Source organism: Epinephelus fuscoguttatus, linkage group LG9 (genome assembly GCF_011397635.1).
Source record: "Epinephelus fuscoguttatus linkage group LG9, E.fuscoguttatus.final_Chr_v1".
Taxonomy (NCBI): Eukaryota; Metazoa; Chordata; class Actinopteri; order Perciformes; family Serranidae; genus Epinephelus; species Epinephelus fuscoguttatus.
Window position 1 is genome coordinate 17,452,858 of NC_064760.1, and position 25,700 is coordinate 17,478,557.

At 41.0% G+C, this 25,700-nt stretch overlaps 1 protein-coding gene across 3 annotated transcripts; it reads left to right on the forward strand.

The window, feature by feature from the left end:
- Positions 1-91: 91 nt before the first annotated feature.
- Positions 92-24,931, forward strand: ocrl (OCRL inositol polyphosphate-5-phosphatase). Of its 3 annotated transcripts, XM_049585406.1 has the most exons (24): positions 92-559; positions 1,167-1,246; positions 3,381-3,472; positions 3,894-3,932; positions 4,314-4,427; positions 8,119-8,313; positions 8,482-8,716; positions 8,837-9,010; positions 9,096-9,197; positions 9,305-9,419; positions 10,480-10,596; positions 10,756-10,937; positions 11,209-11,320; positions 13,532-13,641; positions 13,805-13,940; positions 14,047-14,157; positions 14,330-14,495; positions 15,127-15,362; positions 16,076-16,099; positions 18,491-18,610; positions 21,462-21,546; positions 21,837-21,964; positions 22,529-22,640; positions 23,739-24,931. In XM_049585406.1, the coding sequence occupies exons 1-24, from the start codon at positions 518-520 to the stop codon at positions 23,861-23,863; spliced, it is 2,952 nt and encodes a 983-aa protein (XP_049441363.1). In that variant the 5' UTR covers positions 92-517; the 3' UTR covers positions 23,864-24,931. The 3 variants fall into 3 exon arrangements, with proteins under 3 accessions (XP_049441363.1, XP_049441364.1, XP_049441365.1); XM_049585407.1 differs by lacking the exon at positions 16,076-16,099; XM_049585408.1 differs by lacking the exon at positions 1,167-1,246 and having other exon boundaries at positions 403-424.
- The last annotated feature ends 769 nt before the right edge of the window (positions 24,932-25,700 follow it).

The window sequence follows — 25,700 nt, forward strand, 5'->3', positions numbered from 1 at the left end:
CTGATATTTAGCATTCAGTCTCTGGTGCACACTCCGAGGCAGAAGGTGGCGTTATGTGCCTCATCCTTGTTTCCAACCGCCGCCAGAGACCAAGATGATGAAGCCTTGAGGAGAGGGAGAGAAGGAGGAGGGAGTCCACCTCGCAAACTCTCTACTGTAGCCTCAACTAGCTGTCTGAATTCAGCCACGCACCGCCGGCTATGTAGTCTGTCCAGCCTGTTCCCACACACCGAAGACAAGCCGGATATTTCAGCGATTTAAACCAACTAACCGGGATACTTTGACCTCACGGCTCTGTTGAACATTTGCGCCCCACAACAGCAACAACAACAACAGCTGGCTAACAAGCTAACAGGCGGTTAGCATTAGCAACCAACCGCCGCACAGCTGTCATCCCGGAAGGCCGCCGCCGCCGCCGCACCGGGTGGGGATTTAACTTTCTCTCTCCGTGTCTGGACTGAACCCACACTAAGTCGCTAGCAAATGATAAATAACCATTTATCACATATCGGTAAGAATGGAGTCCTCTTTGGGGATATGCGGCGAGGATTGCTTGGCAATATCCTTTTTGAATTAAGTTACAACCCTTTTTGTGTTTATTCCCCCAGTTTGCTTTAGCTCGGTGGCTAACGTTAGCTTAAACGTCAGGTAACGTTAGCAATGCGGCTAACTTGACAATTATATGATAACAAGACACGTTAACTGTGTTTCAGTAGCTAGCTGGTTAACTCGTGGGAGTTTAATCACCTGGGTGTTTTGTAACTAGAGCTGACTTTTTAATTGAGTTAACTACTAACCACACCATTATGACCAGTCTCATCTAACTAATTAACTTGTTCTTGAACATGATAACTTTAACTGTCATTTATTTTAACTAACAATGGCTGCCACTAACCAGCTTGGCCACTCTCTTTTCTTTCTGCCCTATGACTTGGCATTTTGTCACAATAATTTGCTTTGTAATGTTCACTAAGCATGGCTTCTTCTCACAGAGATCATCACCTCTGAGTAACTGCAATCTAACCACACGCCTTTTTACTAACAATCGTACAATGACAGTGAGTCCCTGTCTGTCCCCTGCTAATAAAAATAACATCTCAGTGCTTGTCATGTCCAAGCACCTTTGTCATCCTCAGTCAAAATAATTCCTTGATTGTGATGCTCACACTGTGAAAGGTCAGGAGCTGAGGGCTGGCCAGAAGGAGCCCAGACTACTGACACTTATTGAGCGCAGTGGAGAGTTTATGTAAGTATCAGATAACCTGATGACTGAAAATCTGTGTTTTTATGTCAGGTAGCGGGTATATTTAGTGAGATGTCACAGATTTCGAAGCAGCTCTGAACACCTTGAGTATCTAGATGTTCATCGGCAGCTTCTTCATCCTTTGGCTTTTTCTTAACTCTGACGAAAGCTAAGTTTTTAACAGCTTTTTTGTGTGAAGGTAGATGCTTGCTGTTTGTCTCATGGGCAGGTCTCTTAATCTGCGAACTGTTTTATATTTTCTGCTGTCCTTAAATGACATGCACTTACCAGCTGTGGCCTTTTAATGTGCAAATCAGCTCCTATGATGGTGCAAAATACACTCCCTTGTATCTAAAAGGTGTGTACCATGATAGTGTCAAGATGATTTAGATCGTACAGTTTTTTTACTGTGTTATAGTGTTGGTTGTGCTGTCTTATCAAATGAAAAGATTTTATAGCGTAATGGTGTTACATAAGATTTATAATGCAGGAGGCAGTTTGTGCAGCTAAATCAAACGGTGTACTGTCAGAAAAACAAACAATCTAATATTTAGCATTTTCAAGTAAAAGACAAGGATTAAACACAGAAGCAGAGGACCTGCAACAAATGTTAGTCACAAAACTGTTCAGTGTTTCCAGCTAGAATAAATTTGTCGTCACATAGATCAGTGATTCCTCATTGACTTTCTCTTCAGAGGTCAGAGAGTCATCTACAGGGCAGTGCTGCTCATGGAGCTGTTGTGATGTAGTTCTGCGTTACATTAGCAGGATATTAAACGATGTCTTGGCAGCTTCAGTATTTGTTTTGTGAACGGGGATGTTGTAGGTGACAGGAGTGGGTGTGTCAAACCATCAGGGTTGTTTGTGATTGTAGCAGGTTGTGGTGTGTGGCAACTAGCATGAGGGGAAAAAGCAATTACCTACCGGCAGTCAGCTCACTATGCATTATCCAGAATTCCTCCACTTAGTCCTGGGCTGTAATGAGACTCACATGGGCGCCCAAGCTCCAGCCTGCGCTAACTGTGTTAAGACCACACACACTAAACTCCACTCTGGACAGGGAAACATGGTGGATAGAGACTAGGTTAGGCCTGTGACAGTGTGGATTTTTTCTTACCGGAGTGAAAAAGCTACGTATCACCGCAGTTTTGGAAAAATATTCAGTTTGCTGCAGCTCATACTTCTGCAGACTGTGCCACTGATGCATCAAAACCTATTTACAGCTATAATACAGGTGTAAAAACAACTATTTAAAAGTTATTTTTAAGGGTGAAATGAGGCATCTTACAGAGGTTCACAGAAGACAGATGATAGAAACTATAAACTACATGTAAGCTACATGTCTGACAGTCTCAAATTAAAACTAGATGTACTGAGGTTCAGCACAACAATCGTATTTAATTGAGAGCTGTTTTATAAGGTTTTCCTGTTATTTCATCCACGCCCTCGAGGAGGACCGTTGTTGGTTGTCATGTAGCTTGCGACATCAGAGGGGCCCTTGCTGACTCGTGAGAACTCCAAGTCATTTAGTTCACCCGGGGCTGAATCATTTTCCTCTCCTCAACAGTAATCAGACTTATTGTGAAGTGGACAGGAAACGTGGGCAGCGCCCAGCATGCTGCTTTGACCCTGGCTGTTAGTCAGCCATTGTTTGAGACTGAAATATGACCTTGCCTACACTTACCCACATCACAGATTCGAGGCTGCTGTTGCTGAGAGCTTAGCTCCTCTGAATGTGCGCCAGGTTGCTACACTGGACTTTTGTCAACAATACCTGACCAAAGCAGAATGCTTGTTAGTTAGTTTGCTTATTCAACTAAAGCAACTGGACTGTGCATTAGACTAACGGAGACTTCTGCATGTGTGCATGTGCGTTTCAGATTTTTGTAAATCTTAAATTCACATTTGGATCACTTGATGATTATGATCTAATCCTAATAATACATTTACCCATATTGCATCACAAATATTCAGTGCATGAAACACAGTTTTAATTGCAAGAAAATGGCCGCAATGAGAATAAGAGAAATTGCTGCAGCTTGTCTGTATACGCTTTGTGTTTGAGATGATAATCTTAAATGATATTAAGACATCACAGGGCTGATGTAAAGTGGGACTCTGTGCTGTTCTCATCCAGATTGGGAGTTTTAGCCAACCCTGATGCTGTTGTGTCTCGTCCAGTCGCTCAGCTGAATATACCCATCAATGGTAACTTTGAAATTGTGCGAGGTATGTGACTCTTTTAGCTCTCAATATCAAATCTACAGTTTTTTCTGTTCTTGTTTGCTAAGTATAATCACATATTTAGGATACTTTAAATTGCAAGTTGCTACAAACTATTCTTTATTTTATTTGTATTCTAAGATGTTTGTGATTCCTGTCCAATAGACGCATGACATGTTTATAAAGTTGATCCTCACCTCACATTCTTTAACCATAGTAGTGCATAATAGTGCTATTGTCTACTCAGGGTCACGCTGCAGTGTTGTAAAAGTGAATGTCCAGGAAGTATTTCCTTTGCACTTGGAAGACAAAATTTAAAAATCAACGGACAACAACTTGAGCCTATTGAAATACTTTATAACACCTCAGGTTAACTCCCACAACAGACCTTTGAACTGTTTAAGCTCTCTTTCCTCTTTCATTGCAGAGGCTGAAGAGGCTCTTCTTATTAACTTCTCAGTAGATTGTAAGTACATATATTATATATATTTTTTTATTTCTTCACGTTAAACTAGTTCCTCTTTCTGCAGAAAATATGTTGTTCTGGCCCGTCAAGCAGGCCGGCAAGAATAAAATGGGCCCGATTGTGGGAACAAAAGCGAGCTAAAACATGGCATTTATTGCAACACAGCCCCATTTTTAGAGCATGCCTTCAGCCGAATGTCTACGTCCTTTATTTAGTAGCAGACACTGGTCATGAGTTACCAGGGCTCTCTGAAAGAATGCTGAATTAGTCCACTAATAAATCACTTTCCTTTTTTTTCCTAGACAGTCTGTGTGTCTAATGTGTTTGCAAAGTCTAAAGGTGTCCAACATGTGTGTAAGTGTGTGTGTTTTCCCTTTCAAGCTTGCGTCAGGATACGAGTCAAAGGAGAAAAAGCCCCAGAGCTGCTGTTGGAACTGCAGGATGATGATCGGACCCAGACTTTCTTAACGCAGGTGAAGAGCGCTCAGCAACAAGGTAAGACGTCACTGTCTGTCGGTAGTCTGAAGCAGTTGCATGATTAATTATTTAATCTCTCATTTAACATTTATTCACTGAGGGTGGATTACACCACTCACTGATTTCCTGTGACTCACTTGGCTGCTGTGTTTGAAATCAGATACACCTTTAATGGTGCCTAAAGCTGACGTCATTGTGCTTTCATTCTTACTTTTTTGTTGCAGCCCTGTAGCTTAATCTCTTCAACTGAGTGAGCAAACTTTCATAACTGTTTCAGAGATCACAAAATATCAAGATGTTGTTAAAGGGGACCTATCCTATCCTGTATTTTGTGTCTTTTAGATAAAGTTACAATGCAGGATGGTCATATTAGACATGGCCAAAGTTTCAAAAAATGAGGTAAACATATGTCAAAGTAATTCCTGTGAGCAAAAACCTCAGGTTTCCTACAGTTCGGAAAACTTTTTTTCACTCTGGCTGCAGTATGATGTTTACATAACATAGGTCACACTGCTACATGAAGCTACATGCTAACTTCATGTGAACATGTAAACTTGGTTCCCGAGGTTGTAAGTTTCTCCCAGATTTCGGATTGTGATCTTGCTGTAACATGTCCGGTTGTTTTTAGAAGCTTTTATTCGTTATTTTTACAATAAAAGTGCCGCTATTCTTCATTACTGTTATTCCCTTGCTGCAGGTATACTGTAAACTTGCGTGTAGATACAAACACTTGGTTGCTGATGTTGTTAGTTTCTTTAATTTCTACCTGATTTAGGATTATATTCATGCTGAAACACATCTGGCTGTATTTTTAAGCTTTTATTGGTGAGTTCTCAAAGTAAAAAGTTCCACTATTCCCCCGGCTATCATGACAGAGTAGAGACACCAAGAAACAGAAGACCCAGATACACTGACCAAACAGAGCAGACTGGGTTTTTTTGGGAGGGAGGCTGAAAGAGAAAGGGACTAAAATGGAGCATGTCACACATTTTTTTCCTACTCTGGCTGCAGTATGATGTCACAACCTGCTACTGCAAGTGTTTGCCTGACATGGCCTATGCTGCTACATGCTAACGTCAGGTAAACATATAAACTTGGTTGCAGAGGTTCAGGGTTCAACGCTAAGGTTTTTTTTTTCACTTGCCCGCTCGGGCAAGCTGGTCAGAGATCTACTTGCCCGAAGTCAGTTTTTACTTGCCCTATAAAAATTTTTTAATTTAAGCGGCTATCAAATAACAAAGACTGCAGTTATTTTTATGTTATGTAATCTTTATTCACACTGTATTTATTAATTAAAACAACATATGTCATGTATTGTAGCTTAATTCCTACACAAAAATGACACTGTCAGGGCTTAAAGTGAAAAAATTGTCAATTGTTCTCTGTCTATGATTTTGCTCCCTACTTGAGCCATGCCCACCTCTATTTATTTTTCACCCCTCTCTCCAGTTCTGCTGTATTAACACCGGGTTTAATATATTTTGCTTCCATCTCTCTGCCCTGCTCTACTCTACTTTAACGCTACTTAGCTCTCTCTCTACTCTACCAGTAGACTACCACACCCACCTGTTGCACAAAACGCACACAGCAGTGTTTCCCCTAGGAGTTGTAGCAGCAGAGGTGAAGCACACACATGAAAAATAATTTTCACGTGTGAAACTTTTTTGTATGCTTGCAAAGCACAGCCTGCTGGGATGTTTCTATGTATCTACTGGCACCAGAAGGGCTCTTTAGGACTAAGTACATACAGTACATGTGTGCACAGTAATGAGCAGGTGAAATGTCTGTCTAGCTTGCATATGAGGTGTCTAAAGATTTAGGAACATACAATTTTATTGAATATAATAAAAGTAAAAAGTCACATGACATGCTGCTGTTTTGTGCTATGACCTATTTAAGTGTTGGAAGTTAGATGACAACGCCTGAACGCAACACAAGCTCAGCACGAGTGCCGTGTTTGTCTGTGTGTAACAGCAGTCTGTTGATGGTTATTTACACAGTGTCCATAACAATACCTTTGTCAGCTGACAAACTGCACCGGGCTCGGGGTCAGGTTTGGTCAGGAAAATGCAGCGCGATACAGAGAGCAGAGGAGAATTGTTAACGCGTGACCATGTAGAGACAGAAATGACACGATGACATAACACCAAAAATAGTATATTGTTATGTTATTATATGAAGCGTCCGTCGCGCAAAATAATATCAATGGGGGCTGTGGGCAGGACATTGTTACACAGCGTGTGCTTGTGACTTCAGGCAGAGAGACCACTGCGTCAGAGCCGAAGGAGCACGTTTTAAAATACATTTATTTTATCAATTAGTTATTAACTTTTACTATTTTTAGCAACTTGCCCAATCGGGCAAGTGAGTTGTTAGTTTACATGCCCGACCTTGAGTTTTACTTGCCCCGGGCAATCGGGCAATCCTTATTGTTGAGCCCTGGAAAGGGACTAAGATGGAGCATGTCAGACATTTTTTTCTACTCTGGCTGCAGTATGATGTCACAACCTGCTACTGCAAGTGTTTGCCTTACATAGCCTACACTGCTACATGCTAATGTCAGGTAAACATATAAACTTGGTTGCAGAGGTTGTAAATTTCTCCCAGATTTGAGAACGTATTTCTGCTTTAAAATGTTTGGTAGTGTTAAGAGGCTTTTATTGGTTATTTTTTATGGTAAAAAGCGCCACTGTTCTCAATTACAGTTATCCCTTGCTTCAAGTACACAGTTAATGTCTATGTAGGGACATGCCTTTATCAGAAAAACATGAAATCTTGGTTGCTGATGTTGTTAATTTCTATGATATCTACCCGATTTAGGGTAGGGTATTTTCTCCATTGTGATTATTCCCTCGGCTATAATGACAGAGTAGAGAGACAGAGAAACAGAAGACCCGGAAAGGCTGACCAAATAGAGCAGACTGGGCTTTTTTTGGGAGGGGGGCTCAAAGAGACAGGCACTAAAATGGAGCGTGTCAGACAGAGGGTGAAAACAGAACAGATAGTATGGAGACAATAGTGTGTTTTTGACCATAAACATGTTCTAGTAGAAACCTTAACCTCAAGTATGAACCCTGAAAATGAGCATAATAGGTCCTCTTTAATGTTTACACATGTCCTGACTGGTGTGTTTTATACTGCAGTACTCTGAAAAGGTTCCTGAGATTATATTTATTTATATAGTAAGTGACTAGTTTTTTACACAGGTTTTGCCTAATTGCACTTTTGATGTGAGTGTAAACTGTGGCTTTTAAATCCATGTTCTGGTTTGCACCTCACGAGCCAACACCCTGGGGAAATAATAGATATTGAAGCAGGATCATGGTTGGGCCGTAGGTTATTATGAGTAATTATTTCTATACTTAGAGCCCGTTCATCTTGTTTCACTTTTATCACCAACACTTGCTTTCCTGCACTAGTTGATAATTATAACATGCCATAGTAATCAGCAGTACTACTGTTGAACTGTGCCCACTTCATTCTTGTTGGCAGCAAGCCACCTGTCAGCTGGTATACTCTACTTCCTGCAATGACAGCATTGCTCTTCTGGGTGTTGGCTCATTTTTATCTGTGTTCATATTGACATTCAGTGAGGTCAGTGGAAACAGGATGTAAATTTAAGACACATTCACTTCTGTCTTGAGCAAGCTGTAGGCTGTAGCACTTTTATTTATTGCTTCCTTCTGACAATTTTGTTTAATTTTCTCAGTTGAATCCAAACTCAAGAAAACCAAAGCAATGGAGCCCCTCGCACCAACAGCCCTCAGAGGTCCAGTCCCCATCCCACCACAAAGAGCAAACAAGACGGCTAACTCTGTGGGCTCTGGAGTCAACCCACCCAAATCTACCAGTGCACTGCCTCCTAATCTCAACAACAGCAGGGCAACAATTCAGACTAACACAGGTAATGTACAGATACACTGTGTTTACACTTAGATAAGCCCAACCATTACAAGAAAAAGATGCATAAATGATAGCTACACTGAAAACAAAGCTCAAAGTGTTTGCCTTTTTAAATCAGTTTAATCTGGTCTTAGACTAAATCCTCTGTTTTTGAACTCTGTCTCTGAAGATCCAGTTCAATCGCTTGCCTCAGACTTTGGCTTTGAGGACAACTTCAACCACGCTCTCAAAGTGGAAGAAAAGAAGAACCACCAGAATCGCATAGTTGCCGCGAGAGAACCTCCTCCTGTTCCCCCCCTACCTCCTCGCAAAGCCTCCTACACTCCATCCAATCCTCTGCCTCCTCCACCAATCCCCAAGGACAGAGCCGTCTCTCTGCAGACCAAAGACAGCTCCAGACCAGAGTAAGTTGACCTCTCATGGCACCAATTCAGGTTTACTGGAGCCAATTAGACTCAGTATCTCAAAGTGGAATGTGTCCAAAATACTGTGGTGCTAAATTATGTTTACTTTTTCGATTCCAGTAGTTTTAGGTCAGGGTTTGACCGCGTGGACAGGCCGACATCTTGGTGCGAAAGCCCGACCACCAACAGCATGAGACAGGCCATGTTCTCCAGCCAGGCAGGACAAAGAGAATACCTCATCAAACACCGCCTGGGTAAGAAGGAGAGCGAGTATGTGGACATCCGCGAATTCAAGTAAGAGGAGCTTCTTTATTCTGTTTATCATTAGTTTTAATGTCTTGATATGGAAACAAAACAATCCTGCTCTTTATTTCTTCAGGTTTTTCACGGGTACGTGGAATGTGAATGGCCAGTCTCCAGACAGCAGCCTTGACGCGTGGCTCTGCTGTGACACAGACCCTCCTGATATTTATGCTCTGGGGTCAGTAATTTCTCACACAGTACTTTTTCTGACCATGAAGCCTTACATATTGTCACCATCTTTTGCTTCACTAACATCCAATATGGTGACCTTGTTTGTGACTCCAGTTTTCAAGAATTGGACCTGAGCACTGAAGCTTTCTTCTACATGGACTCATCAAAGGAGCAGCTGTGGGTGGAAGCTGTGGAGAGGAGCCTGCACCCTAAAGCCAAGTACAAAAGGGTGAGTAGAGAAAAGGCTACGCTATCTCCAGCTCGTCCTGCCCACACTACAAAGTGTCCTTGGACAAGACCCTGATATAAAAATAATCAGTGTGTGTGTGTAAAGGGGTGAGTGTAATGCACATTGGATAAAAGTGCTGTACAAATGCAGCCATTCACCTTGGATTAATACTTTAGATCCTGTAGTGTAGTGTAGTAGGCAGATTGTAAAGCTCTGGGTAGCCTGCACTAAAATGATCAGCTTCTTCTCCATATTTATCATGTACTGACATTTACAGAATATCTACCAGCTGTGATTGGATGTTCCTTCACAAATGACTTGTGGTGCTTGTTGCTGCATTCTTAAAGGGGACATATTATGCTAAGCTCACTTTTCCATTGCTTCAGCACCTATATTTGGGTATCTGGGGTGTCTACCAACCCACAAACTGTGAAATCAAACAACCTAGTCATTTTTTGTGGTCTGCTTAAATCTGAATACATGGGATTCAACACACTGTTCAGGATTTGCTCCCCTTGTTACGTAATTTGTCGGCTCAGATCGCTCCTAATTTGAATATCTCCACCCACGCTTGACAACAACCACCTTTGTGAATGTGCACCATTCTTTTTCGCCACAAGCACCAGGTAACTGCACCAGAGGGCACAAGTTATGTCTCGGTGAAATAAGCACAGAAACTGCTTTGTTGTTGGCTGCACGAACCAGCGCAACTCATTTGCCTCCAGCTTCAGCTGACAGAAGGGCTGAGTGAATACATTTTAGTTTTGACGCTCATACACCAGCTACAGTGAGCAAGAAATGTACGTGTCCTAACCACTTTCTGCTGGACTGCTTCAGCAACCTGGGTCAGTACAACACTGGATTTATCTCAGGTTGCGGCCATTGTACCCTGAAAAACAGCCACTTGGTAACACTTGTGTGCTACAGTGGCATCACTCTCGCTTTCAAGTGCGCCTCCTTTACATCTACATTGACAGCAGCGGATTTGAGAGCATAAAAAATGCAGCGTCTGCACGGGCCCTTAATGTGCTAACTTGTTTTTGTTTTTTAATGTCTACAGGTTCGGATCATACGTCTAGTTGGGATGATGCTTGTGGTCTTTGTCAAAAAGACTCACAAGAATCACATAAAAGAAGTGGCTGCAGAGCACGTGGGGACGGGAATCATGGGAAAAATGGTACGTTCACATTAAACATAAACTCAGAATACACACAGTGAGATACAACCATGCCGCAATTGGCTTCTGTTTGACTTACTTAATATTAAACATGTTCCTTTGACCTTATTTCCAACTGTATCTGTATCTTTAAAAACTTTTGTATTTTTATTTTCACAGGGGAACAAAGGAGGCGTAGCAGTGAGGTTTGTTTTCCACAACACTAGCTTCTGTATCGTCAACTCCCATCTAGCAGCACACGTGGAAGACTTTGAGCGTCGCAACCAGGACTATAAAGACATCTGTGCTCGCATGACCTTCCACTTACTGGACCACCCCCCTCTTACTATCGTCAAGCACGAGTGAGTTCCTCAGCCATTCATGTCCAGAATGAGAACATTGATATCACACATTTACAACTTTCTGCAGTTCTACTTAATTCATTTTATACTGCAAAGCTCCTCTTACTTAATACACCAACACAAACTGTGTCTCTGTCTTAACAAACCCGAGCTACAGACTACAGTTCTCTTTGACAAGATTTTAGTGGTTGTGAAGATAATCATGTTGAGTGCAAAGTTTTTGCTGTGATTCTGTTGTTTTAAGCTATCTCTGTCCCTGCTTGTGTTTCAGTGTAGTAATCTGGCTCGGGGATTTAAACTACCGTCTGTTCTTGTACGATGCTGCCGAGGTCAAACAGCACATTTCTCTGAATGAGCTGAAAAAGCTTCAGGAGGTCGATCAGGTAAAAGACTGTTTAAAGAAAACTTACCACAACTATTTTCACTAGAAAGAAAGCCCCTGTCACTGCTTCTGTTTTTATAATCAGCTTCAGTTTCCGTCTTTGACAATTTAAGTATGACTAATTTGTCATGTATGTAGTCATTTTGACATAGCACCAGTGGGTCACCGGCTCAAGTCCCCCATTCAGACTGTGGACTTGCAGTTGGAGAGGTGGCAGTTCACCTCCTGGACACTGCCAAGGTGCCCTTGAGTGGGGCACTGAAACTGCTCCAGGGACACTGTACCAGTGTCAGAAATTAGCAAGGGCCACGGGCCATTTGGCCCGCAGTTTATCCAAGAATGCCCCTAAAAGCCATGTTCCGGGGGCTAAAATTGCCCCCAAGTTTTCGAAACAACTATATGTATTTATATTTTTAACAGTATTACAATCTGACATTAAAGTATAATTTTATTTTTATTAAATTAATTTACCGTCATGTCTACAATTCATTTTCCAGACATAATCAATGAGATTGCGCTGATTACGTGAGAGTAATCTGACAGAGAAGGGGAGGGGGCTTTGCTGTACCATAAGTATAAATTAACCATTTCTTGGGAGATCTGTGTCTACACAATGACAAATTAATGAAAAATTAAGGTAGAATGAATGTTAAATTTTAAATTAACTTACTTTCAGGGTTGCATCTATGGAATTTATAGTAATATGGCCTTTTTAACAGTAAAAGTAACTGTAATGTGGTGAAACATTAGTACTGCTATCAGTAGATTAATGGTTAAATCATCACATTTAAACTGGTTGAATTATAGGAAATCTGAGTGATATTTTGCAACCATAACTTTATGTAACCCATTATTTATTTCATTTATAGTGGGTTCTACTGTAGAGTGAAGACACTATCTTAGTTGGTTTTGCTTTTCATGTGCTTATTGTTAGAACATAATTACAATTTTTTATGGCCTCCAAACATTTTGAAAATGCCCCCATTTTTTAGACCGTGGGGGCCAAAATTGTCCCCAAAATATTTTGTTAATTTCATACCCTGCACTGTACTATGGCTGAGTTGTGTGTTGATGAGCGATGAGGGATATGGGGCGCCTGATGGCTTAGTGGGTAGAGCAGGTGTCCCACGTACCAAGGCAGTGTCCTTGCTGCAACGGCTTGCTGCACACACCCAAAACGGTCCTGTGAATTAAAGGCAAAACTGCAAAGAAATGCAACACTGTTTTTTTCAATCCAGCAAAATGCTTGCAGGTGTTGAAGCCTGATGAAATAATTGGTTTGCACAACCAAAGTTTTTCTGCACAAACTATCAGAACCCGTCTCATGGGATCTTGTCTGCACACTCGTGGTCGTCACTAGGGTCTTGACCTGACGGCAGTTTGTTGTTGTAACTGACTTAAGTGGGCAACTGCTTCCATTCGATAGCGTCTGGTGAGAAGTGGTCTCGTCACAGATGAATCCTGGTTTACACTGTCGTGGGCAGATGGCAGACGCGCGTATGGCGTTGTGTGGGTGAGCTGTTTGCTAATGCCAGCATTGTGAACAGAGTGCTCCATGGTGGTGGTGGGGTGAAGGTATGGGATGGCATAAGCTACAGACAACGGTCACATATACTTTTTATTGATGGCGGTTTGAATGCACAGAGAAAACATGACAAGATACCGTGACCCATTGTCATGACATTGCATCATGACTGTATGCTGCCCCATGTCGCAAGGATCTGTACACAATTCCTGGACATGAGGCAAATGGTGTCACACCAGATACTGATGGATTCTTTGGGGTATCGGTGTAGTAATGATGCTGTTGAATCAGCATCTTGATATGCCACAACTTTCAGGTGGATAGATTATCTTATAAAAAGGAGAAGTGCTCTCAAACACAAATTTTAGACCAAAGTTTAAGAGAAATATATCGACTGAGTGCATAAAAAAGTCTTAGCTCTTTAACTTAAACCTGTAAAAAAAAAAAAAAAAAGAGAGAGAGAGAGCAAAAACAAATGTGTTGCATTTGAATTTTTGTTCAGTCTAAAAAAAATTATAATAATTCTTGGGCAAATATATAAGGGAAGCTGTTTTGGAAATATTATTGCACAGGTTGTAATCTGCCATGATTTCCTCTTGAATTTACCTGTGTGGTAATAACTTTGGATTATGCTTCGACTCTTTCACCAAATAATACTTTGAAATGTTGCTACTTTTCATTGTACAGCTGAACATCCAGCGGCAGACGAAGAGAGCCTTCACAGACTTCATGGAGGGAGAGATCAACTTCATTCCCACATATAAGTACGACCCCAAAACGGATCGGTGGGACTCAAGGTAAAAACATCTTGTGTCCTTTTTTGGAATCCTGATAAAATTTTGCTAATAGAGAAGCTTTTTCCAGCCCTATCGTTACACTAACAAAGAGTCAGCAGAACTGAATGTCTGTCTGATGTCTGACCTTTAACTTTGCCTCTGAAACTGTGACTGTTTCCTGCAGCGGGAAGTGCCGTGTCCCGGCTTGGTGTGACAGGATCCTGTGGAGGGGCAATGATGTCAAGCAGCTCAAATACCGGAGTCACATGGAGCTGCAAACTAGCGACCATAAGCCTGTCAGCGCTCTCTTCAATGTCGGGGTAAGAGGCTGTGTTGTCAAGTAATAAACCCTAAAGGGTTTTGGTGGAAACATGCACAGTCCTGTTATTAGTTTTAAGAAACCTGGCCTGTGTGTTTGTGGGACAGGTGAAGGTGGTAAATGAGCAGCGCCACAAAAAGGTGTTTGAGGAGATTGTTCGGGCAATGGACAGAATGGAGAATGATTGCCTTCCATCTGTAACGCTGAGCAGAAGAGAGGTAAAAAAAATATATAGTTATCACATACACTCATTATACTGAGGGTCTGCCATATGTTCCTCCCTCAGTGATATAATCTGAAGCAGTTATTACTGATCACTCCTATCCTGAAATTTGTAGGAAAAAGTTACTGTGAATCTGTTAATGTTGCTTCTCTTTCTCTGTCCTGCAGTTTATATTTGAAAATGTGAAATTCCGGCAGCTTCAGAAGGAGCGCTTCCTGATAACAAATGACGGGCAGGTCCCCTGTCACTTTGCCTTCATCCCCAAACTCAATGACTCTCAGTATTGTAAGAATTGGCTCCGTGCCGAGCCAAGTGATGGATTCTTAGAGCAGAGTAAGTCTGAATAACTCCCTTTTCTTTTTTCATTGTGGGGCTTATTACCTCAAATTTTACATCTGTGACCAAGTAGTCTTATGGGTGATGAAATGTGAAGGGTAGTTTATAAATTTAGTTTTATCTAGGGCTGTTACGAAAACATGACCACAATACCATGGTCACATGATGCCTACTGTGGGGTTGGACCTGAGGCGCGCCCGAGCAGCAGGGCACGTTTTTCATACATCCATCTCACTCAATGGATTCGCTCTCATTTTCATCCATGCAGCTGTCTGCTCCGGCTCCATACAGGCTTCGTGCAGACTTGTGTCTCAGCTGTGTGTCAGGGTTGTAACTGCGATAAATAGAAAAAGGACAAACAGAAAAATAGATGAAGAATACTCACACATATTAAAGAAAAACTTGATATAGTGTTTTTAGAGCGTTGCAGAATGGTGCCCTGCAAATAATTGCCTGTTTCAACTTGTTTCGCTGCAAATCTTTGGTCTGAACTGGGCTTTAGGGACAACTTTGTACTGTTACATGTCTCAAATTCTGCAACTTTGATAGTGTCACATTGACGACTGTAGCGGATCACTAACCCTTTTTTAATCGTTGCATTAAAACTCTGCCTTAACTTTCTGTACAGATGAGACCCTGGAGATCTATCTGGAGGTGTATGTCAGCAAAGACTCGGTGACACTGCTGAACTCCGGAGAGGACGCCATAGAGGACATCCTGGTGCTCCATCTGGACCGTGGCAAGGACTACTTCATTACCATCTCTGGCAACTACCTGCCCAGCTGCTTTGGCACCTCGCTGGAGACCCTGTGTCGCATGAAGAAGCCCATCAGAGAGATCCCCATCACCAAACTAATTGACCTGGTGAGGGAAAGGCAAATCCAATCAGCCCAGTTTAACATACAGACATATTTTCCTCAGATTAGTTGAAGCTCTGATTGTGAGACATAAACCCTCCTCTACACACAGCCGTTGAGCTCATGTTGTGATCCAATGGCTGCTCCTCACTTTGTAGCTTTTTACCACCTGAAACTTGAGCGGGGACGCGTGAGAGCTTGTTCAGTCCCTCAGGGTAAACACAGTCACACAGAGAGAACTATATTTGGAGTGCAAAAAGATGCCTCAACCTGTATATTTCTGGCCAAAAGGGGCCAAAGAAACGAGGAAGTGGCTGAAACATAAGAGAGAGCTCCTAGAGAACAGGGAAAACTGACTCAGGTTAGACCCATATTAGTGCTTTACATAAATAGACTCCTCTGGTGTTCACACGCTCCCCTCTATTTCTGTAATCTTATTTTTAACTTAATCTGATTTGTCTTTGGGATATAGTGCTACTATCATTTAATTCTTCTTTAATTTCTTTTTAATCTATTACATTTTCCTCCCGGCCTAATGTATGTGATCAATGATTTATGCAAGAAAAATCCATAATCTTTCTACTTTTCTGATTCTGTGTTTATACATTCTTCTTCTGTCTACTTTGTTCTTTCTTCTTTTGTTTCCCTTCATCGCATCTAATTGCCTTGATCATTCCTTTCCAACTCTTCACTGTGGTTGTGGGCTGACTCCTTGCTCAGGGAGAGGACAGCTACATGGAAAAGGTAAATTATTAACACCAATATTGATCAGCTATCAGGCAAATCAGCGTCAATAACATCTTCGTTACAAGACCTGCTGTGTGACACTTTATTGACCTTCCTCAGAGGTTCATGTCATAAAAACAAACTGGTTCATTATTAGAATCAGTCCTGTAAGGGCATGATATCAATAATTACCTCAGTGTCGACTACATCCTGTTAATGTCTAACCTTAACCTTTAAGATTCACATACTGTGGTAGAAATATGTTTCAGATTTGTCTTATGCATCAAAGGTACAAATATTAACTTAAATTATCCTGCAGTCCAACAAGCAGAAATTAAAGAAAGAGTTTCACATTTTTTAATGATCCATATTCAGTCTCTTTGTGAGAATTGGATGAGAAATTTGTTTCCAATTTCAGGTCTTTGCATTGTGCATGAAGCTGGAGCTGGGAGGCAGTTACCCTAGTTTAACATAAAGACTGCAAGCAGAGGGAAATCGCTGGTCTTGCTCTCCCCAAAGTTTATAAATATGCCCACAACACCCCTCAAGCCCCTTTCACACTGCACTAAGCCCCACGCTAATAGGCTGGTATCCCTAGCCCTGGGCTAAGAATATGTAGCCTAGGGCCCTGAAAAGCCTTTAGGTATGCTGTGTGTTAAAGCAACGCAAGGAGCTGTGTTAGTGGGGGCCTTTTGCTTCCAGTACTAGTGAGACATAAAATCTGATCCAGGAAGTCCAGCTTAAGAAACAGATCCATGAGTTTTAAGGCATCTCTGGTGCCAAAATGCTGCAAACAACAAATCCCAGTCAGAGGCTTAAGAGGTATTGGTAGCTACATTTTTATACTTTCGAAACAGCCAGGCTAGCTGTTCTTCCCAAGGTTTCAGGCTCTGTGCTAAGCTAAGCTTTTGTTGTCGCAAAAATGCCTGGATCGCTTTGTTTTCCTGTTTTTCTACGGTTTGGTTTTTCCACTGCAGAGTATTTACATGGATACTGGTTGATAACTGGTGATTGTGACTGATAGCTAATGGGAAAAAAAAACTACAGCACTATCCTCTTCCTTGTTTTGATTTGTACAATGGTTGACATACAGTCTTTGTGCAGTAAGTAGAGCCTTCATTTTGGCGGGAGATCGTACCCTGTAGCAGACAGAGTTGCATAGTGAAAGTGAGGCTTATAGGGATCCAATCTGAATGCTGATGGTGTCATTTTTTGTGGCTATTACATTTCGTAATCTACATTAACTTGATAATGACAAGTTAAGGCCTACAGCCCTCTCCACTTTTATGCAAAGGCAAAAGAGTGGTATTGAACCTCTCATCCAACTCTTGAAAAGAAAGTAACAAAGCTTACTTCCTAAAATGTCAGACTATTCCTTTAATGTGCAGTCCTTGTGCACTTTGGTTGATTAGAACTTGGCTTCACTGCTAATCAGAAAATTGAATCAGTTCATACTCTCTCTACATTTCAGAAAGCTGACAAGGGCAACAATTGTGAACCCACAGGCAATCACAGACCAGCTTAGTTATAATCTGTGTGTGGATCAGTCACCCGTTAAATCTCCTCTGGCCCATTGAGGACAGGGTACACCAGTCCAACAAAACTTAGACACACGCAAACACATTAAATCCCATTTCACAGCAGGTCACTCTGACTGCACAGCTTCCTCATTCACATGATTAAAGCTAATGAGAAGAAGTATTGGGGTCTGTTCAGCTTAGCTCAAACAGTCCTATGAAGCCAGACGACAAGTCTCCTCTTCCATTTCATAACTTGTTACTGATCAGTGAAACTGAGTAGCTGCACGAGTAAATGGATATCCACTTAGAATATGTATTAGACGCTGTTTCTTAACACTGTAGCCGTTAACACAGTTCATATTAAAGCTTTTTCTTGATCGTGAATTCCCTCTGAAAGATTCACAGCATTGTAAATACCCTGAAGATTCACAGTAGAAGCTTTTGATGTTAAAACGTTTTACAGAATATCACATTAGTGCTGCATCGTGCCCCATTAAAAGGCCCACTCCAGTTTCCTCTGCATTTCTGTGCAGCCTCACTAGCTGTGGTTATTTTTGGACGTCTCTCTTGAGTCTTGGGAATCCATTTGCAGAGACAAAAAGAATGTGATATCCAGCCCTTTTTAAAATAGCTCTCCTTCATTCAGGTTTACAGACCCCAGAGATAATCCTGACCTCACTGCTGCTGCTGCTCACACTCCATCGCCGATCTATTGACAGATGTGTCATGTGCAGTCAGTGTGCAAGTTTCGAAGAATCATATGGGGATAATATCATTGATTTTCTTTGTCATGAATAAATGGGAGAATATTGTTATGTTATTTTGGGTCCTAATGTCTCTGCTCCAATTTGTCAGTGTAAAACATACTGACTGTGTTATCTCTTGTCAGGAAAAGTCAAAGGTGAGCTTCCTGATGGTGGACGGTGCAAGTACTGAGGACAAACCTCTAAAGATCCCCAAGGAAGTTTGGATTCTTGTCAACCATCTCTTCACCAAGTCCTGTGATCAGGTGAGATGGCCACAGCTGATAAAATACTGACTATAACAGATGATATTTATCATGGAGAAGAAATGAGACTGCTGACCTGTGGACATGAGGGAAGTAGTTCATTTATTTTATTTTTGTTGTAGTGATTGTGTTCTGTACCTTTTTATTGGCTTTTTTTCTAAAGTACAGAATATTTACACAACAATATAAAGACAAAACAGTGAAGACGAACAAACAGGCATTTGCACAAATTAAAGGCCCAAGGCTCATCTCATTGTGATGAGCTACAAAGAACGAAGAAGACTGTAAATAAATGTGGAGTTACAGAAGGTGCAGGGTGTTTACAGGTCCTTAAAATGTCTTCAAATGTCTTAATTTCAATGTACAACAATAAGGATTTAAAAGTCATTAAATAGTCTTAAATTTGAATTTGTTAGGTCTTAACTACAATAAACATTTTATCTTATTTAATTTATCCATTTTTTTAAATTTCTTTTAGTGAAAATGAGTGAAAATGTACACTGACTTAACTCCCACATAACACTTCCCTCTGCACAAGACCACATATATACTACTTGTCTGCAATGCTCAAATAAGTAAAACATGATTTGTCCAAAAATCTGTCTTAAATTTGTTAAGAAAGTGTCTTGAACGGGTCTGAAAAAGCATTAAATTTAACTGTCTGATTCCTGTAGACACCCTGAGGTGGGGTGAGGACGAAGCTTGGCTGTAATGTAATTTATAAATGGTTTACAAATTCTCTCAAAGTTATGAGAGCAGCCACATATGAATTTCAGTTCCTCAAGTCTGACATGTTTCATCACCTCCCTTAGCCACTGAGTCTAGCTTGGTTGATGAGGTCTAGCATTTGTAACTGTTGTAGAGTTCAAAGCAGTAATACATACAGATGCTTGGAAAAAAGCCTGCTTTGTAACAGGTGGTGGTTAATAGTGTGGTGCAGGAATAAGTCCTAATACCTGGAAATGAGTTAGCATTTTAACAATAAGAATGGGGTTTTGGTTAGATGTCTGAGTTAACTACGCACTTAAGAGACTTTCAAGTTTTATTCTACAAAGTAAAATATGTCAGTAGTAGTACGTAACCCACTCATGAACTGTGAGGCTTTTAGGTGTCTCTAAAAAGGCAGTTGCTAACAAGTTGCTAAATGAGACTACAGAACATCGTCACGCTGACCACAGCATAACAGCCTCGTGACGGCAGCGATGTTAAGACATTTTGTTTGCCACAGAGCTTATCTTCTACAGTAATCCGAACTCCAGTGGAAATATACCATTGGCTTTTGGTTGAGAGAACCAGAACTCTATACTCACAAAATAGTGTTTCTCAAAAAAAAAAACAACCTCGATAAACATGATAAGATGTTATTTTAAGGCACGGCTATTGTTGTTTTAAAGGGCTTTTTACAAACAAGTAAGTTATAAGAAATGAACATCAGCGATACACATAAGACAACTAAAGCGCCTCTTACTGTCTGAGAATGGTCTAATAACAATCTCACTTTCATGTAATTCAACCTGAAAGACCAAGTAAACACATTTGGGCTGTAGCACAATCATATGATAAGACAAAATATCAAACCATTTATCTCCTAAACCTCAACTTCTTATGAGCTGAGAAACACCGTCTGTTTTCAGTTTTGTGATGACACATTTTTCAGATAGTTCAGTTGGTTTTTAAATGATTTAATTATCTGAGAAAGAACGTCACTTTTGTCAACCCATTAAGGAATGCTTATTTCTCTCAATTCAAAACTGCCGAATCTGCTTTGTTTTGCAAAACAAATTATTAGTGTCGTATTCATGATAGTCAGCACAAGATTGTCCCAGAAAAGATGGTCTATTGATGTTTGTTACAAACTACATTACAACAGAAGAAAACAACTATGTTGCAGAGCCTGTGTGAAGAAGATGTCTGTGTGCAGCAGTGTTCAGGCACATCAGCAGTAGCTGTAGAAACAGAGAGGTTTACTAGTCTCCCTGAAGAGAAAATACTTTGTTTGCTAAGTTGAAGTCCATTTCATGTTTTATTGCTCATTATTTGGTGATTTACGGGCCGCACTTTCAGGAAAACATCACAAACTTCTATAAAAATGGTTATAAGAAACTTGAGCTGAATTTGTTTGCAGAGCGTCAGACAGAAGACAGAATGTTCTTTGTTATGTAAGAAGTTATGTTCATCAGTATTAGTGTTGCACGGTATACCGGTACTAAAATAGTACTGTGGTACTAGAGTATTCCAAACGGTACTATACTGCATATGGAAAATACTGGTACTTTGAAATTGATTCAATTCATTAATTTAGTTAATTTGTTTTACTCATTTATACACACAAACGCCTTTCTTGTTCCTATTGGAGCACAGATTGCACAAGTGGTGTGTATGACAACACCTGTATCAACATTCGCAGCTGGCGCATGTGAAAAAAGGCAAGAGAAAGTCTGAATCGCAAAGGGAGACAACACGAGACAACACAAACTTGGTGGAACATTTGAGTTACCAAACCGTGACATCCGTACCGGGGTACTTACTGAACCATGATTTTTTTGGTAACATTACACCCCTACTATTTATTGTTCTAAAGGTTTGTATCCAAAAGGACTTTTCCTTAGGAAAAGTACCGAAGAGTATCGAAAAGTATCGAAATTCATATTGGTATTGGTACCGAAACAAAGATTTTGGTATCGTGACAACACTAATCAGTATTTTTCATGTCTTGTAATTGTAAGTCCATGTGGGCTGGGCAGTTGTATGTGCATAACACAATAAATAACTACAGTGAAGTAACTGGGCACAGGTGTTCTTGTGGGAACTGTTTTTAAATGTTCCATATTTGTTTCTGTTTATCTCTCAGGAGGACTTGTTCCAGACACCAGGCCTGCAGGAGGAGCTGCAGAGCATCATCGACTGTCTGGACACCAGCATCCCAGACTCCATCTGTATCCTTGTTGATGAAGCCGGTCCCACAAGCACAGATTTCATTAAGACCCAGTCCTGCAATCAGTGAAATGCCACACAGCACATAAAATAAATTAAAGACACACTGAGTAGCAAAGACAAACACCTGCATACTAACTAACTCAGCTAACTTACGGACACTGTTTTTTCTTGGTCATGAGAATGTGTTAGCATTATTATCATGATGATATTAATAGCAGTAATAATAGTAATCAGGAGGTCAGACCCTGCTTCTTAATGTGTCAGTGTTGTTTCCTAACTGTTGGTGTAGCTGGTTGTAATCACTCTGTAGCCGAGGCTCTGTTGATCTTCTTGGAGGCCTTACCGGAGCCAGTGGTGTGTTACGAACTCTACCAACGGTGCCTAGAATGCGCTCATGACAGCCGCCTCTGCAAACAGGTACAGTGACTACACTTAACATACCGTGTAGATATCCGTATGATGTATACCGGTAAGGCATTGTTTTCTGTTTTCTTAAGGCCTGGCACAAGCCATGTTTTTGCTTCCCTCAAATCTATTGTTGTCAGTGTAGAAACACAGAAGGCGCATATACAAGCACAAGTGTTGCCAAGCACCTGTTTCTCATGGCACGGTGGCTGCACTTTGAGATAAACAAAGTTCAACGTTTGGAATGCAGCAACGGGCACTACTTGTCATGTGATGAAAAACAGCCAGTCACAGCTGATTGAGATTCCTCTCCTTTCCTCCACAAATATCAGTCTATGCTAAATATGGCAGAAGCAAATCAAAATGCTCCCTGTTAATTGAATTTTACCCCATCCAAATGCAACTCCTGAATAAAACGATGGTCTTGAATGAATTTTAAAGTGTTTTTCATGCAGCTACATGGAAAAGAGTGCAGACAGGTTGTGTTTAAGCTCAGCATCATCACAGGATTTTTCTATGTCATGTACTGTGCACAGTAATGTGTATGTCTGACTAATCTTTGTCTACATTTGACAGCTGATCTCGCAGTTGCCCCGGGCTCATCGCAACGTGTTTCGCTACTTAATGGCCTTTCTGAAGGAACTTCTCAAGCACTCACACAACAACAACCTAACAGCCAGCCTCATAGGTAAGAAATTAATGCCTCCTTTCTTAATGTTCACTATACTTTATAGCTCATTAAACAGACAGATTGTTGTTTATAATATATATCAGTCTCCATTTAGTTGGACAACACAGCACAATGTCTGAAGACACATAAGACCATTGTAAACTGGTTTGTTGTGCGTGTGGCCGTGTATGAGCCTGTTTTATTTCCCCACAAATATCTATTATCAGGGTAACAATATAATTTAATTTGATCCCTGTAAGGTGTCAGCAACAGAAGCGTCTCTTTTACAATACCTTGATAAAAATGTAATTTGTTAATAGACATCCATCCAAATCTTTAAAGACATTGTTTTTTTTTAAAGCTTTTTTGTTAATATGTGTCAAATCTTATTTCACTGTAGAGCTGTGTGTAGTGTATTGCTTCACTCAGTGCCTCCTTACCCCACTCTCTCTCTGTCTCTATTTATCATGACACTACTGCTGCAGGAGTGCAAGGTCCACAGAGAGGAGCTCGCACTCCTCAAACACACAGTGGCTTGGCTAACTGTTAGCATCACACTGCTAACGTTACCTTATGGGTTTATCAACTCAGTCGAGCTGTTTGGGTGTCAGTGAGAGTTTGTTGGGATGGGTAAACAGATCGGTGTTGGATGTTAGCTGCTGCTGCTAAAATTTTCTGTTAGTCAAGGATTTTTTACAAAAGGCTATAATAGAAGTGGACATGACTGGGACAAAAAGGTGAAGTTAATGCGGAAGTGCCTTACACCAGAATTTTTTTCTAATGGCCAACAGGGGGCGACTCCACTGGTTGCAAAAAGTCCTGCTGTATTTGAGGTCTATGAGCAAATGATTCTGCTTCTCACTTGATTTATTACCTTAGTAAATATTTCCCCAATGAGTTTATAAAGTCATCTTCAATACAATATGATGTTCATTTTGTGAATTATTCAGAGTAAAATAGACAATACAGCAGGGTATGGTTCAGGGCGTCAGTCAGTCACAAGGGTTGGTTACAGTGACGTGAATATTTTTACGAAACAAATGTTTAATGTTTGTGTTTAATTGATAGAAGAATAAGTCTTTTTCTTTATCTCTTTGTCCTGTTCTTGTGTTTTAGCTACACTCTTCGCCAGCCTCCTTATCCGACCGCCACCCAACCTGATGGGCAGGCAGACGCCACTCGACCGGCAGAAAGCCATCGACTTCATCCTGGGTTTCCTCATGGCAGGAGACGAGGAGTAACCGAGGTCAGTGGTGCCTCGTGACGTCAGCCAGGTTCGGAGCTGATTCCCAACCTGGCTTCCTGCTGGCAAAGGACCTGGACTTGTAGGACACTGTGTGGTGTTTTGTCATCTATTGGAGACCAGTGCAGCCGTTTTGCACCCTACCTTCTCACAAACTCTCATGTTCGAGGAACTCAAGACTTCCATTAGAACTGTGATGATTTTACCAAGTGTCATATCTTCAGTTTGTTCACAGTACGACCACTCGCTGGATTGGGAAGCACTTGGGAGACGTTTGAACTCATGCCTTTGCACTTTCTGATGACCTAAAGGCCCCGTGGCTTAAAACACGAGTCGCCCTCAGCTGACACTTCTTATTGTAGGTGCTCATGCCAAAATAACCCCTGAACAGTGAGTGGTATGAATGTGAAAACACTATGTATCCATAGATGCTAAGAGAAAGACTCGACTACACTAAAGAAAAGGAACTTCCTGAAGTTTTAAGAAGTAGACTGAATAAAGTATAAAGCATTAGATAGTGGGATAATTGTGGAAATGTATCACTAAGAATGTTTAAGCTTAAGATAAATCATGACAATCATCCATTTTATCTGAGGGGACAATATGATCGATATCTTCAAGAACTATTTGTTACCATACTCATTGTATTTTAACTGTTATTTATACGTCTCTTCTAAGTTTGCACCATGTGAACAGATCCTGGTTCCCACTACAGTATGGTTTATTTTCAGCTCTGCATTGGTTTTAAAATATTCATCGCTTGTTTTTATCATCCTGTTATAGAAAACTGTGTAGTGATGAATGTGTGCTGTTTTTACGTGACTACAGCTGTGAGCCTTACATCTCGTTTTGCCAGTTCCTCTTGAGTTACAAAACAAGTCTGTTAACACACTAACTTCCTGGTCAACCGGAATCGAGTGAAGAGTCACCCTCTGTGGTTCTCGATGTCTTAAATGATTGTAAATAGTGATCGTTTCCCTGTTTCATGGGTATTTGACTGTCGGTACAGTGGTGCAAATCTGTGATGGTGTGTCCTGTTTGTCATGAAGGTGGTACTGTTAATGTCTGTGTTCGTTTACATGTCTTTCTCCTCACTTCTGCCGCATCTTAAAGCTCATTTTTCGTCGTTTGAGGCCTGTGTGATGCCAAGACACAGCCACCGTGTTCCTTATGGTATACCCAGATGAGTAATACTCTTGTTTTAAGTGATGCAGCACTTTCTGGGTGCAGGATTTAATGGCTCATTACTCTGCAGGATACAGCCTGTCTTTGTGCACCTTTCTCATTTGTGCCACTGAGGACCTTTTTTTTCTGCAGTCGCTGTTGCAAAACATGTCACGGTTATTGAAATAAGGAACTTCTCTGCTGTGTATAATGAACACTTATTTCCTCTTTTACAGTTTTACCCAAGAGATGTCAGCATTATCTTTCCCAGTCGACAAAAAGATTCACATTTATGACATTAATTTCCCTTCGCTCCTGTAACGTAGTGAAAAAACCCCAGAAGTTTTCTTCTGAGGTGTTGCAGGAACTTCAGAAGATTAAACGTTTAGAGACAATGTGATAACACTGACAATCATGGCGTTCGTAGAAATGCCTGTCGGGCTGAAGTTGCTCTATTCTTGCGTAGTTTCTTCTGCCTTATTGCCATCAATACACTAGATTCCTCTGTTGGTCTCAATCAAGCCGAGCTTTGCCAAACGCTGGCTTTGGCCTGACGCAGTAGTTCCTGGTGATTCAGATTTGGGAGAGCCATTTTACACTAGCCATTCCTTCATTCACTTTGTCTTCAGAAATACTATCCTCATGATGTCAAACGCAAAATCAATATGAAC